Source organism: Callithrix jacchus, chromosome 12 (genome assembly GCF_049354715.1).
Source record: "Callithrix jacchus isolate 240 chromosome 12, calJac240_pri, whole genome shotgun sequence".
NCBI lineage: Eukaryota > Metazoa > Chordata > Mammalia > Primates > Cebidae > Callithrix > Callithrix jacchus.
Window position 1 is genome coordinate 84,038,135 of NC_133513.1, and position 16,225 is coordinate 84,054,359.

At 37.0% G+C, this 16,225-nt stretch overlaps 2 protein-coding genes across 13 annotated transcripts in view; one reads left to right on the plus strand and one right to left on the minus strand.

Moving 5' to 3' along the window:
- PCGF5 (polycomb group ring finger 5) overlaps nucleotides 1-16,225 on the plus strand; it is a 122,079-nt gene that overhangs the window by 58,984 nt on the left and 46,870 nt on the right. For all 12 annotated transcript variants that reach the window (XM_078346001.1, XM_078346004.1, XM_078346003.1 and 9 more), the window contains one exon: nucleotides 15,330-15,426. In XM_078346001.1, the coding sequence (XP_078202127.1) occupies nucleotides 15,330-15,426 (97 nt within the window). The remainder of the gene's footprint in view (nucleotides 1-15,329; nucleotides 15,427-16,225) is intronic.
- The window catches only part of LOC144578706 (uncharacterized), a 171,890-nt gene that overhangs the window by 7,463 nt on the left and 148,202 nt on the right, over nucleotides 1-16,225 (minus strand). The window lies entirely within an intron of this gene.

A 16,225-nucleotide genomic window follows, 5' to 3' on the forward strand; every position in this document is an offset into this window, starting at 1 on the left:
AAGTATTCCCTTGTTAGAAGTATTTATATACAAATAAATACAAGTATATATTTGTACAAATAAGGGAATACTTTGCAAATGGGACAGTTTTTTCCTATAGGCCTCAATATAAATATGAAAGTTTTCTCATATATAATGTAGGATAGATACAGTTGTTCTGTAATTTGGGATGGTTATAAAATCAAATGATCAAATGGGAAAGACAGAAAGTGAGAAATGTTAAGTGGCATTGTGGTACCCCATAATATTTTAGATCTTGACTTAGGCATATATAAAGGATATCTTAATTTACTTTGTACAAAGTCTACAATTTTATGATGCTATAAAGATTGAGTTAAGTAAAGAATTAGCAAACACCAGTTTTTATGGAGATGCAAAAGAAAATACAAAGATTTTCCCAGCTACTCAGGAGGCTGAGGCAGGAGAATTGCCTGAACCCAGGAGGCGGAGGTTGATGTGAGCCGAGATTGCACCATTGCACTCCAGCCTGGGTAACTGGAGCGAAACTCCGTCTCAAAAAAAAAAAATTAAAAATTAAAAAAAAAAAAAGAAAGAAAATACAAAGATTTTGGTCCTACTATTCAAGTGTGAAATACATAAATGAAGCTTTATTATTTGTGTGTAAAACCAGACATCGAACCTGCCCTTCTGGACTGTCTAGTCAAGTGAAGAAAGAGCAATCAAGTTAAGAAGTATATTAAAAAAAATGCTGTTAAGTGCAATGAGGAATGACATAGGATGATATAATAGCAGATGTGTATCTGGACATTGGAGCAGAATGAAATGCTGAAGAAACTTGTGTTTTGTGAAATTCCTAAAGCTACAAATCATATGACATCTCAAACAGATAGTAGCCCTTGAGTAGTGGTGCAAAGGACTACATATGGGCAGGGGGCAGGGATCATTAATAACTCTCTCTGTTTTGATATGGATAAATGAAGTTACTTCAGTCTTCTTTCAGATGACTATGCAAGTGCATTTCAACTCTTTCTTCACCCTCAAACCAGATAGGTTGGTTCTCCCCCATTCTCTCAGAAATGTTGATGCCAGCATTGCTGGGCTGCCGTTCAGATGTAGAAACAAGGGCCCAAAAGGTGAGCTCATTAAAAGGAAATGGGAGGTAGAGATGGTGGGGCAGCCCAGAGCCCTGGCAGGAGATGCAAAAAAAAAAAAAGCATAATAAAACCCACATCTTTTAACTAGACTCTTTTCATTTACTAATACCACTTCCCTTCAGTAGGCTAAGGACATTTGATAGATAAAATTTTTAAATGAGTTAAAATCTTCAAACACAAAGGAGTTTTAGCTTTAAATGATCACTTAATAACTGAATGAACCAAATCTGCATTAGCCATGGTTTACATGTCTGTGAGATAATTTTAATAGCCAGCAAACCAAAGGAAATAAACACATTTGCACAAATAATTATTTAATTATTCAAATAGTAATCACGTATCAGGCACTTTACTAGCCACTGGGGGTAGAGTGGTAAATAAGATAAATATGAAATATATACTCTATTGAGCAAACTTATACACCAAGAAGAAATTCCTAACTCATTTATTTAAATGTTTTATTTTTTTCCTATGTGAACTCATCTACTCTGAGACTTCAGCTACCTATGGTTGAGGCCTCTCAAATCTTTATTTTTGGCTTACACTTTTCTTCTTAGCTGCAGAATCCTACTGGATGTCCATTTGGATGTCCTGAAGCCACCTGAAATGTAGCATATCTACGAATGATCAAATGGGATGCCAGCATTCAGTTATCCAAGCAAGAAATATGCTGCATGCTTGACTGTCTTTATCCTTATTAGCAAAACTGGGCAAAGTCCTGCTGGTCCCTCTCTTTAATATTTCTCAAATCTCTCCCTTCAGTTTCATCCCTCTGTTACTGTTTTCATTCAGGTTGTTACTACATTTCACCAAAGCCACTGCAGCGCATTCCTAACTGTGTCCAAGTGGTAATAATTAAAAACAGCTTACTATCTTCATCATTATCACTCTTAACCTACCTTACAATTTCCTAAAGTTATCCTGTTGCCCTCAGGATAAATTAAAGCTACTTAGTGGTGACTGTTTTCTGCCTACTACTTCCTCCCCTACCACCTGACACTCATACATGCAAATACTTGGTTCAGCTGTTTGCTCTCCTTGGAATGAATGCCACCTCTACCCAGCTAGCAGTTACCCATCCTTTAAAACTCATCCCCTCTAAGGTGTGCCCTACCACAGGCACATTTGGGTTAAGTGTCTCAATAAAAGCTTAAATTAATAAATTTAAGATCACTAGCTTAAATAAAAGCTTAAATTAATAAATTTAACTCACTAGCATGGCTAGTGAGTTATTTTATTGTGTATTTTTCCTTTCCAAGATTCAAATGCAGTGATAGGTAACTTGAAAGGCATATAGCCAGTGTTGGTTAGGAATTACAAATTTAGTAAAACTATCTCCTAGAATCTACATAGGCATCTTTGGGATCTTAGCTAGGGAGAGGGAGAGACTCTGAACTGGGGGCTAGAAATTGATGGCCCTAGATTAAGGGATGTTCTGTCTCTTTTACCAAGTGACCCTGGTGAAAAGAGAAACTTTAAAATTGCTTAGAATTTATCTGCTGGGTGTGGTATAGGTTGTTGATTTAAAATGAAAGACTTTTTACTTAAACTAAGGACAAAGGAGCTTTGTTCCAGCAGCTCAAATGTGACCAATACAGTATATTTGTTCTTAACCCTTTTGTAATCAGAGGCCCCTGTAAGAATTTAGTGATTGTTTCCTCAGAAAAAGAAAAAAAAAAGATGTTTGTAGACATAGAGTTCTGTGGTACAAAAAAGGAAAGCTTTCTTTTCTCTTTCTGTTCTTCAGAGATTATGGCAGTAATCCCTAACCTAAGAATAAATTATTTGCAAAAAACACATTGTTATCCTTAGTTGTTAACTTGAGAAGAAGGATTAATTGATAATATAGTTGATGTGATAAGAGACTCTGATTTTATGTGGTAATATGCAAGAAGGAATAACTTAATCATAAGATGGCAAAGTTTACCAACCATTTATTGTTTTTGAACAAATATAAGTACACATGTACTTAAGGTACAGAGAACTCATGATGCTTTGATACTCAGTTTTTAAAAATCTTACACTACATACACATACGACTCAAAGTGCAGTCTCTGAATTAGCTGCATCTACCATCAGCAGCATCACCTGGGAACTTATTAGATAGAAATGCAAATTTTGGGGCTTCATCATAGACTTACTGACTCAGAATCTCTGGAAAAAAGGCCAGAAATCTGTAATAACAAACCCTGCAGGTGATTCTCTGGTATGCTAACATTTAAGAAGCACTGCTCTGGACCAGACATTTGTAATACTAGCATCCCTTAAAGTAGGCAGTTTGTACTTTTAATCATAGAGTTGTTAAAATAAATGCTAATAAAGGAATGAAACATTAGCTGTTGTTTATTGAATATTTGTTATATGGGGTATCATGAGATTTTCATTCATTGTTTTATTTAACTCAACCAAGAACCATTCTGGTTAAGTGGCATTATTTAAACATCAACAAATGCTCATTAAGTTTTACATGTGCCAGTCATTATTATTCTAGCCACTGCAACACAGCAATAAATAGAATAAGCATAGTCTGTGCCCTTCTAGAACTTAACGTTCTAATAGGAGAGACAGACAATAAGCAAGTAAAGTGGAATTTCAGGTGCTGTGCATGACAAATGCTCTGAGTTAAGAACAGAAAGGTCTTTCTTGGGAGTTCCCATCTGAGCAGAGACTAAAATAATAGAAAGGAGCAATCTTTGCAAAGGTTCAGGGAATCATATTTCAGATTCTTATTCCAGAGATAAGACTGAGGAAGATTAAATAACACAGCCAGTAAGGGCTAGAGCTGGATTCTGAATCCTGAATATCTGACTCAGGTACATGTATATAACATTACATTTTCCTAATTTTATTTTTTCTTTCTGCTTAGCTTTATTTTCTAAAATTTCTTTAAGCAACATACTAATTTAAAATTATAGTTTATATTATTATAAAATAAACCTCTTCTATGTTTTCATGACTGGTGTAACTGTTAGGTACCCAATACTGATCTGAATTTACTTTTCTGAATGAACAGCCATTTTAATGAAAAAAGTATGCTTTGAACTTTGCAATAATGTATTCTTAATAAGAATAAAAAACATGTTTTAGAATAAAAATCAAAGACCAAAATAGATATTATATTTATAGTCTCAGTAGGTGCAGATATGATGCTTTAAGATACACTAAAAATGAGGTCATTGGTATACTGATGTTACAGATTTCAAACAGTATTTTGGCAGAAACTAGTCATTCATTCATGAAAGTGATTATAGTGTTCATTTTGATGACTTTTTTTAAAAAAGAATAATTATAGGTCTTAATCTCAGTGTCATCTATTAGTAATAATATTAAAGAAGAATTATGTGTATAGTTCTTTTAGCTTTTAAAACTGCATTAGATAGGAAGGAATATTTAAACAGTTGAGCAAGTGTCACAGTGGACACTAACGCACAAAACCAAGGGATAACAAGTAAAAAAGTGAAATCTTCTATATTGACTTCTGAGAATATATCTTGACCAGAATGGGTTGGAACTGATATCAGTGTTGGGTTGAGAAAAATTATGTAACCTAAAATACAAAAGTATCCGTGGTTAGAAATCACGGTTAGTATACAGGTATGTTTAAGAGTCTAGCACAAGGGTTCAACATAAGCATTATGAACAATTAGTCTAACTTCGTAAAAAAGAGAATGATAATTTTCATTTGGATATCCTGAAGACTTCACAACTACCGATGTTTTATACTTACTGGTTTTTACTAGTATTATATCAAAAATTTTAAAACCAGTGAGCAAAGATATATTTTCTCAGAATATATATGTATTCATATATACATATATTAATATATAATGTCAGAATCATTGACATTCAATTCATAGAAAATGTCAGTGTTATATTTTAGTTTACGTTGAATTAACTTATTATTTATTTAGAGACAGGGTCTCACTCTGTTACCCAGGCTGGAGTGCAGTGGCAAGATCTTGACTCACTGCAACCTCCCCACCTTCCACAGGCTCAAGCGATCTTCGTATCTCAGCATTCTGAGTAGCTGGGTCACAAGTATGCACCACTATGCCCAACTAGTTTTCTTTTTAGAGACGGGGTTTTGCCATGTTGCCCAGGCTGATCTTGAACTCCTGGGCTCAAGTGATCACCTGCCTTGACCTCCCAAAGTGCTGGGATTATAGGCATGAGCCACTGTGCCCAGCCTATTTATTTATTTTAGAGATAGGATCTCACCATGTTTCCCAGGCTGGTCTTGAAATCCTTGACTCAAGCAGTCCTCCCACTTCAGCCTCCCATAGTGCTGGGATTACAGGCACAAGTTACCAGTGCCTGGCCTAACTTACTTTAATTGTCAAAAAAAATTTACTAGTAAACCCAGAATCTCATCCCTTCCTTTAGTTGAAAATGTAAGCTTCTTTCTGACTTGACTGCAATAGTAACATGGGTAGGGTCTACAATTTTGGCTCCCTTTAAGCATTCCTAACCATAGTGTTCTCATTTATATTATAAATCACTACTGAGCACTTTGTCTTCCAGATACAATTTTAGACACTTGAGACTCTTCAAGCAACCTAGTAGGCAATGAACAAATCATAGTGTATATTATATTAGGTGATGACTACTGTATAAAAGGGGAAAGTCAAGCTGAGTAAAGGAAATTGGCCAATGAGGTGTTACAATTTTAAGTAGTTGTGTTCAGGGTAGGCGTCATTAAGAGAGTGACATTTGGGGCCGGGCGTGGTGGCTCACGCCTGTAATCCCAGCACTTTGGGAGGCCAAGGAGGGTGGATCACAAGGTCAAGAGATCGAGAACATCCTGGTCAACATGGTGAAACCCAGTCTCTACTAAAAATACAAAAAATTATCTGGGCATGGTGGCGCCTGCCTGTAATCCCAGATACCCAGGATGCTGAGGCAGGAGAATTGCCTGAACCCAGGAGGCGGAGGTTGTAGTGAGCCGAGATCGCGCCATTGCACTCCAGCCTAGGTAACAAGAGCGAAACTCCGTCTCAAAAAAAAAAAAAAAAGAGAGAGTGACATTTGAACAAAGACCAGATAAAGGAGTTAGCCAATCAGATATCTGCAGGGAGACGTGTTTCAGGTAGAGGGAATAGCAAGATTAAAGACTCTAAAGCAGGAGTGTGACTGATGTGTTGAGAAATGACCTGAGACCCATATGGCTGGACAGCAGTGAGTGAAGGAGACATGATGGGGGTGGGCAAAGCCACAGGCACATGGTACAGTTCTTGTAAAGGATTTTACTTTTACTCTGAGAGAAACGAAGGTCCATTTTAGACAGAGTTTTGAGTAGAAGAATGATCTGACTTATGTTTAAAAGAATCACTCACACTACGATGTTGAAAGCAGACCTGTTAGGAGGCCACTGCAGTAATCCAGGCAGGAGATGGTAATGGCTTGCACCAAGGTCATCTGAATCTTAATAGATTTTGAAGGTAGATTCATATTTGCTAATGAATTGTATGTGGGTCATGAAAAGAAAAAGGAATGTAAGCTATGAGGTGTTCAAATGGAGATGTTCATTTGGGAGCTTGACATACGACTCCTGGAATGATCAGTATATGTATCATTATTTAAACAATGAAAGTTTGGGCTGGGCACGGTGGCTCAAGCCTGTAATCCCAGCAGTTTGGGAGGCCGAAGCGGGTGGATCACGAGGTCAACAGATCGAGACCATCCTGGTCAACATGGTGAAACCCCGTCTCTACTAAAAATTACAAAAAATTAGTTGGGCACGGTGGTGTGTGCCTGTAATCCCAGTTACTCAGGAGGCTAAGGCAGGAGAATTGCCTGAACCCAGGGGGCGGAGGTTGCAGTGAGCCGAGATCGCGCCATTGCACTCCAGCCTGGGTAACAAGAGTGAAACTCCGTCTCAAAAAAAAAAAAAAAAGTTTGAAGGGAGAACCAAAGACTGAGCCTTGGGGCACCACTGTGGCATTTACCTATCAGGAAGAAAAGGAGGAATCAATGAGATAGGAGGACAGTGGGAAGGGTGGGTCCTGGAAGGCAAAGTAAACACCCAGTATTGAGATGAGATCAACTGTGATAAGTGGGTTGAGTAAGATGGGGTTGAGAACAGATTTAGCAGTGCAGAGGTCATGGCAGTCTTTTCAAGAGCAGTTTCAATGGAGTGGTAGGAGCAAAAGTTTGGATAATGTCAGCAGATGGAAAATTTTTTATTTTCTGGTTTCGAATATTGTACTATTGATATATAAGTGTTTAATCTTAATAAAGTATAGGTGAAAAAAGAATGGGAAGAGAGAAATTAAAGAGAGTAAGTGCCAGTATCTCAAGGAGTTTTACTGTAAAGGAGAGCAAAGAAATAGCTGATAAGGGAAGTAGGGAACAGATGTGGTTTTGGGGGTTCTTCTTGAGCTGGGGAAATATGTTTAAATGTCATTAATCTTTAGTAGATGGCAAAAGATGTAAGTGAAAAGGAAAAATTACTGGATCAGTGTTCTCAGGTCATGATAACAGGATCTGGCTTATAGGGCAGAAGATGGCTTTAGATACGTACATGAAAGTTCTGGAAACAGGCAGAACACAAAGAATAGATGCTAGTAGGTGAATAGGTATGGTGGTAAACATTCTCTTTGTTCCAGTTACTTTTATTTCCTATTGTTTTCACTAAAATAGAAAGTGAGCTCCTCAGTGGAGAGTGAGGATGGCATGGCGGAGGATATGTTGGGGTTTGAAGAGACAGGAGAAGGTGTGAAATACAGGCAAGAGCATAATGGACTTGGGACATTGAGTATGACAGCCTGGCAGATGAAGGATTCACGTGAGATTCATAGTCATGAATTTAGGGTGAGAGGCCAGTCAGCATGGTTGCATGTTTTTCTTTCACAAAGTTCCACTGTAATTGTGTAAAGGCAGAGTATGTAGAGAGTTAGATTTAGCCAGGATTAGAGTTTAGTTGAGCAAGTATGACCAAAGAATAAAGGAGAAGGGTAGTCAAAGTATAAAAGAGTGATGCTATCAAGGTTATATGTGAGGAATTGATTCTTTTGATTGGTCATGGAATTTGTACTGATAAGAAAGAATGGGGCCATCGCAGCACTCACTGATCTACCAGCCTCAGTGATCTTAGGGTCCCATTTGACTCTAGAAGCCAGCCTACAGAGGTAGAGTAAACTTTCCTGCCTTCTTAGACCATTCAAGATCTTCTGGTTTGCTCAGTCTAACTAGACCATGCTTAAGCCCCCAGACTCTGTCCTAACCCTCTTCAAGCAAGGTGTGCTTTGCTGCTTGTTCCTTTGTCTTAGCAAAAAAAAAAAAAAATAATAATAATAATAAAGTGTTCTACTCAGTAGAAGATAGTTCTGTCCTTAGCGATCTCTGTGAAACTGGAACTCTGATAGGCCTTTGAAAGAAATATGCCAATATGTGGTGCATTATATGAGATAGATAGATATATGTATCTCATATATAATGTAAGAGAAAAATTAGTTCATTATACAAATAAGAAGATACTGTTGCATGGAAGCAAATTAAAGCTATTCTGGAATTTTTTTAAATTAGTGTTTCACGTGTAAATATAGGTATCAAAAGCAGGAAACTGATGCTTCTTCTCTTTGAACATGACCAGAGTTTACTTATAAAACGGTTAGCAGGTAAGAGTTTTCAAGACAAAAATATATATAAAATGAGCATTATCAAGAAATGTGTATGAAATTGTAAATTGCTTAAGGAAGGAAGAAAAAAATGTGCATTTAAATTGACAGATAAAACCAACACATCCAAAAGATTTTAACAAAGGAAGTCACCCTTGGTCAGTTTTAATAAACAGAGCATTACTAATGAATGAAGATACTTAAAGACACGAGAGAAAAGATTATTATTGTTTTATCATCAATTATACCAGAATTAGCACTCAAGGGCAGAAATTTGTGTATTTTGACATCAAAGCTGGGAAGCTCTCTCTCTGTGATACATAAGAGACCTAGGTGGACCACACATACATCTAAGATAGCAACGACAAATGACCTTGTACCTTTTATATAGACGGCCTCAAGAAATTGAAAATAGGAAATAGGATAGCTCAGAGCAGTTATATGCAAACTAATTGGCTAGTGGAAGAACAAGATAGCTTCTAGACCGAAGACTATACTGGAATTTAATTTACGTTAAAATTAAACATAAAGCCAAGGAAAGAATGCATAATAGAAAAGCATTGGTCAATCTTGGACACACACCTCACCCCACCCCAGTTAAAGAAGTGTCCTTCATACAAAGATAGGCCCTTCCTATTCAGGTGAAGCAATGTATCTTAAACATCATACTTGAGTTGCAAGACTATCACTAAGGTAGAAATGGTGGCAGGGAATTAATACCAGTGAATGAGAGATACTTCAGGTTTCATCAGTACTATAGCTGTTATTTATGATTAGTGCATCAAACTAATCATAGTCTGATGTTATTCAATTTTCTGATGCTGATTCTCATTTTATGCACATCCAATAATCTAATTTATGATAATGCTCACATTTATTGAATACTTACAAGTTACTAGACACTATAAACCAGTAAACTTTACATATATTATCTCCTTTAAGCCTCACAAGAACCCTGTGAGATAGGTACCTTTGTTATCTCCCTTGTACACAAAGGCACAAAGTAAGTAGTTTGCCTAATGGCAGAATTGGAATTCAGATATAAGCAGTCTGCCTCAAGATTATCTGGAACAACTGCTGTACTATCTTGGTTTTTCATGTAGATCTGCATTATAGGGAGAGAGTACATTGATCACAAATTCTTTAATTATTTTTTGTCCCTTCATAGTGATTTCTTAATGGTGATAATAAAGTGACTTCTAGTGATGGTTTAGCAGAGAGCCAAATCTGGAATGGGCAGCCTAACAATGGTACTAGTCAGTAAGATTTTTGTGATTACCTTCTGATTTCCCTTGGCCAATGGTTCCCAGTTATCTTTTGGCTGCATCAGTGAACGTTCTGCAGAGTTATAGTCCTGGTGCTAATCTCCTAGATATTCTAAATTAAATGGTCTGGGATGGAGCTTGTGAGTCAGTTCTTTAAAGATTCAAATTAGTGATTGGATGCCCATTTAAATTTTAGAGCCACTGCTTTAGATGATGCAGTGGCCATTTCTCTATTAATTTGTCCAGCAACCTAGTTCAAATCTAAGAAATGGTAAAAGTAAGGAATTCACTTAGAAAACATTAGGAAAAGTTTAATGATGTTCGTGATGGGGTAAATGTAAAGGGCCAGGAGTGCTGGCTAATCCCAGCACTTTGAGAGGGTGAGGCAGGAGAATCGCTTTAACGTGGGAGTTTGAGACCAGCCTGGGCAACATGGTGAGATCCCATCTCTACAAAAAATTTTAAAAATTAGCTGGGCATGGTAGCCGATATGATTTGGCTGTGTCCCCACCCAAATCTCAAATTGAATTGTAACTCCCGCAATTCCCACACGGTGGGAGGAATCCAGTGGGAGGTAATTGAATCATGGGGCATGTATTTCTCCTGCTGTTCTTGAAATAGTGAGTAAGTCTCACAAAATCTGGTGGTTTTGAAAAAAGGAGTTTCTGGGTGGGTGCAGTGGCTCACACCGGTAATGTCAGCACTTTGGGAGGCCAAGGCAGGCAGATCACAAGATTGGGAGTTTGAGACCAACCTAGCCAATATGGTGAAACCCATCTCTACTAAAAATACAAAAATTAGCTGGTCATTGGTAGCACATGCCTGTAGTCCCAGGTACTCGGGAGACTGAGGTGGGAGAATCGCTTGAACATGGGAGGTGGAGGTTGTAGTGAGGGAAGATTGTGCCACTGCAATCTAGCCTGGATGACAGAGCAAGACTCCATCTCAAAAAAAAAAGGCGTTCCCTTGCATAAACTCTCCTTTTGCCTGCTGCCATTCATGTAAGATGTGACTTGCTCCTGTTAAATTCAGTAAACCTCTCTTTTGTAAGTTGCCCAGTCTCAAGTATGTCTTCAGCAGCAGCATGAAAACGGACTAATACAGTGGCCCGTGCCTGTAGTCCCGACTACTCAGGAGGCTGAGGCAGGAGGATCACTTGAGCCCAGGAGTCTGAGGCTGCAGTGAACCATGATCATGACACTGCACTCCAGCCTGGGTGACCAGAGTTAGACCCTGTCTCAAACAAAGAAATAATAATAAATATATAGATATGATATGAATTTTTTATTTTGATGCCAGGGACCAAATGTTATTAATTCTAAGATACATTGCATAGTGGTTTGGATTTTAGGCCTGGAGCTGCACAGCCTGGAGATGGATACCATCTTTGCTGCACAGTTGGGCAGATGCAAGCAGCCTATTCAGGCTCTCCAGCACTACATTCCTCACTTGCCAAGGAGGATAGTAACTGTCCATACTATAATTCATACAAAGTCCTGAGCCCAAGCCTGATATTTGGTTAGTGCTTGTTTTCCCACCTGAGGACATCTTTGGTAAGCTTAACTCCCTGACCCAGGTGTTTCTTATGGCTATAGAATCTGTCTGTGGAGTGGCTGTTGAGAATGAAGACTTGACTTCATCTGCATACATAGTCTTAACCTTAGACTAGGACCCTTTAAACATCACTCTTGGACCAATTTTGTTAACCACTACAGCAGTTGAGCAGTTAGAGAGTCTGGCATTAAATCTTTAAGATATTTTTAAAATGTGCTGTACTGCTAGTATGGACTTCAAATTATAAACTAAGAATTAGATGTGAGTTTTATAGTATTGAGAAGTTTTTTAAGCATCTAAGGGAAACCAAATCCTCACCTTACTTTTTCCAGCTTCTAGCTTCTAGCCTGGATTTCCTCAGGTTTTAATTTATATAAGGTTGTGCTTTATTTAACAGTTTTTAAAAGCCAAGTGGGAGATATATCTTCTAGAGATTTTTTTAAAGGAACAAATAAACTACTGAAAAGGGCTATATACTGTTTAAAAGGAGATCTAATTGTACAACTAGACATATTTAAGGCTCCTAAAATAAGAGATAAGACATTCTTTTTCTATATATTGTAGATCTGTGTAAATAAAGTGTGAAGTAAATGTATCACCTACACATACCTTGGTTAAGAAAATGGATTCAAATACTGGTTTTAATCACTTACTGGCTTCATAATTTTAGACAACTTGCTCAAATTCTCTATTCAATTTTTTATGTATAAGAGGCTTAATGCTATCTAATTAATAGAGGTGTAGTGAGGATTAGATTACTAAATTGTATTGAATAAAATATATGTTGATTAGGGCATACATGGACATAATATGTTGAATACATGTACATATTTAGGATAAGGGCTGGTAACCCATTGTTAACTGTGATAATGATAATGATAGCTACCACCAAATCATCCAAAGGAAAAAGAAAGCAAGTCAAAATATTACATTGTTCAGCATCTTAAAGTTGTCTTTTACTAAAACTATCTGAAAAAAATTGTCAGGAAAAACAGTTTTTGGTATTAGCTGCTGAAAAAATGTTTTAAAAAATTCACATCAGGGCTGGGCATGGTGACTCATGCCTGTAATCCTAGCAATTTGGGAGGCCAAGGCGGGCGGATCACTTGAGGCCAGCAGTTTGAGACTAGCCTGGCCAACCCCATCTCTACTGAAAATACAAGTAATTAGCCTGGCGTGGTGGTAGGCACCCGTAATCCCAGCTACAGCCTCAGAGAGGCTGAGGCAGGAGAATCACTTGAACCCAGAAGACAGAGGTTGCAGTGAGCCGAGCTCGCACCACTGTACTCCAGCCTGATCAACAGAGTGATATTTTGTCTCAGACAAACAATTCACATCAGAAAACCTGGATTTAGGTCTTTGTGGTGCCATTCACCAGGGTAGGCAGGTGACTGGGCCTATTGAAACCTCTTTTTCACCAGCAAAAGTGGAGTAAGATACTGTATCTCAAGAGTGAAAATAAATTCCCCTCTTGATAGGAGAGGTTCTGTCTCCATCTAGAATAGTACCCTTCAGTAGAGATAAAATGTGAGCCACGTGTATAATTTAAAATTTTGTAGTAGCCGCATTATAAAAAACAACTGAAATTAATTTTAATAATATATTAACCCAATATATCTAAAATATTGCCATTTCAACATGTAATTACTGTAAAAATTATTGAGATTACCTTTTCACGTTATATCTGAAGTCTAGTGTGAACTTAACATTACATCTCACCTTAAACTAGCCACATTTTAAATGCTTAGTGGCCACATGTGGCTAGTGGCTACTGTATTGGGCAGTCCAGATCTAGAATATAGATTACTGTTCGCTACCAGTGTTCTTGGGTACTAGTGCTGCTTTGACCATAAGCAATGAGCATAACTTTACTTTTAATGTGTGCACCTTTGGATGCTTGAGCCCTACAACTCTTTCATGAGCAGCCTAGCTTAGTAGAGCTTCTGAGAGGATAGGATTCTACCTTTAGCCTTTTGGCTGATCCAGGTAAGGACTTGTTCTGGACATGTCACATGCCGCTCTATTTGGTCAAGCCCAGTAGACAACCAGGAATTGCCAAACCATTGAGTAAAGTAAACCTTTTGAACCACAGGGATCAGAGCTCCATGTCAGGATCAGGCTTTTAAAATTCCTCCACTCTTGTTTCTTATCTGGGTTTTGTTTGTTTTTGTTTTTGTCCCTTTCCCAAATTTCAGAGACTTATCTAGAATCCCTGAGAAAAGAACAAATACCAGCAGTCTTCTGAAGGAATTCAGCTTGTCTTATGCTACTTCAACTTGGCATAACAAGGCAGTCCTCTCTTCCCAAAGATTACTTTGACTTGAGAAGACATTTAGAAACCCTTTTGGGGACATGAAATGTGGGAAGAAGGGGAAGTATTCAATTGTACATAATAGCCCTGGGCTAAACTTTTTATATCTAAGCTTTTTTTATTTTAAGGTTTTCTGATACCGTCTCTTACCTACATTTTGTGAGAATTGTCATGAAGGCGGTGTTATCCTAGGAGCTGTGTGTAATGGTGAAAAGAGGTAGAGAGTATGGGATTCAGGTACATTCATCTAACAAAAATCTGCTCAAATGTCACCAATTTACAGGTAGCTAAGGGGTACTATCCTGATCACTTTATTTAAAATAGCTGCCAGCTCCCAGCACCCTGTCTCTACCTTATTTTTTTTTTTGGAGGCGGGGGGCGGTGGGGGACAGGTAAAAATATTACTTATCACTAACAAACCTAATCTCATGTGTAAGAATCCTAGTGTTTACTTTTGACCAAACATTTAGGTAAACTCTTAGTGTAGATCATGAAGAGTGAGAAAGAAGTAGCTTGGAATGCAGCTGTGAAAGGGGAGTATTAGATCCAATCTATACCATGTGAAAACTTCAGGTTATACAGGGTAATAGAATGGAGGAGGGTATTAGAATGAGTAATTGAATTAATATTTTATATTTCAGGTGTTGTAAATGTGTCTAAGATTTTGGGGCAAAACAATTGGCATAATAAGTAGTAGAAGCACTTAAGTGAAAGATGAAAGATTTAAAGCCAGAGAGATTAGTAGTATTTGTAGGAAATGTGGGCTGTATGTATAGTCTTGTGGCTCCAAACCCACAAGTCATATTTCCATTGTCTCTGTTTAGAATCTTTATTTGAAATTTTATTTATCCCTGTCAGTTTTTCAGTTATTCTTCCAATTTACCTCTCATGCCTTTGTCCCAGCTTGATACCACTGTTGATACTTTGTGCTCCATGGAATTACAGTACCTGTGAGTGGAAACTCATTACACCCTGCCAAGGCTAGCAAGTCCATTGTAACTCCCAGTTTGTCCCCGGAGTACCCTGCCAATAAAAGTAACGCAAACAGGTTGAAAACTCTCGAGTTATATTAAGAGTTATTTATGTTGCATTTAAATAAATGTTTATCAAATGGAATAAATGCAGACTTACTTTTTACCTTTCTCTGTCCTACTTCTTTAAATGAGAAAAACCTATTTTATGTACATGCACCAACTTTTTTAGTCTATTATGATGATGAGTAGTATTTGGTATGTGAATGTATTTAAGAAAAACAATAAGCAAAATAGTGTATGCTTTTTATTTGTGGCAGTAGACTTTTATTTCAGTTGGGTTTTATTACAGTGTTACAATTATAAGGTTTTTGAAGTTTAATTAAATAATGATATTCTACTTGTAGGTATTTTAAGTTGTTTCTAATTATACTAAGTTTAACATTAAATGAAAGTTAATATGATGCATTTTAACCTAACATTTTCTTTCTTCTTAGTCTGTAAGACTTGTATTGTTCAGCACTTTGAAGATAGCAATGATTGCCCAAGGTGTGGCAACCAGGTTCATGAGACAAATCCATTAGAAATGTTGAGGTAAGGATATATATTTTACAGTTTATCTAATTTAAGTTGAATGAGCTCTTAATTTTTATTATATGTCACAATAGTTCATGTCTTGACTCAGTTAATATAGGTCTTATGATTTTTATTTTAAAGTATTTTATTAAGAAATATTAAAAATAAGGTTTTACATCTTAAATATTTAAGAAATACATTTCCAAATTAAAAGTATAACTTTCTCTTTGGCTGTAAGAGTGACTTTAGGTTACAGGTATTTTCAGTATTTTAATAGTCTGTATTGTGTTGAGCTACACAGTAGTAGAAAGATGGAGAACTCAGAGAAAAATTAATATTAGGCCTATTGATTTTTAAATTTACCATTTACTCAAAAAATAGTATATAAACATTTATGTAAAACTTAAAGTTTTTTTAAGTTTACCCCTCAACTTACGCAGTATAATCATATATTTTTAAAGCTGGACGTAGTCTATGAGATTCTAACCCAAATCCCTTTATTGAAATCTGGAGAAGTGATATGATTTAACCTAAGGTTTCACAGAGTACCTCAAATGTCATTTTCTGGCTACAGGCCATGTGTCCTCACCACTAGACTCATTTTCATCCCATTGTTTCCCATCCACTATAGCTCTAATGCAGATCACCTGTGTGATCTTTAAGAAGCTACACATCTAAAGATAGAGCTAGATAGTCTCTGGAAACTTTCATAACTCTCATGTCTATGTGGTGTTTGCCATTATTCTATAAATCTGGATTTGCAAGTCTTACATTTCAGACTTTTGTTTTTCAATTTTAATGCCTGTTTGGGATGATT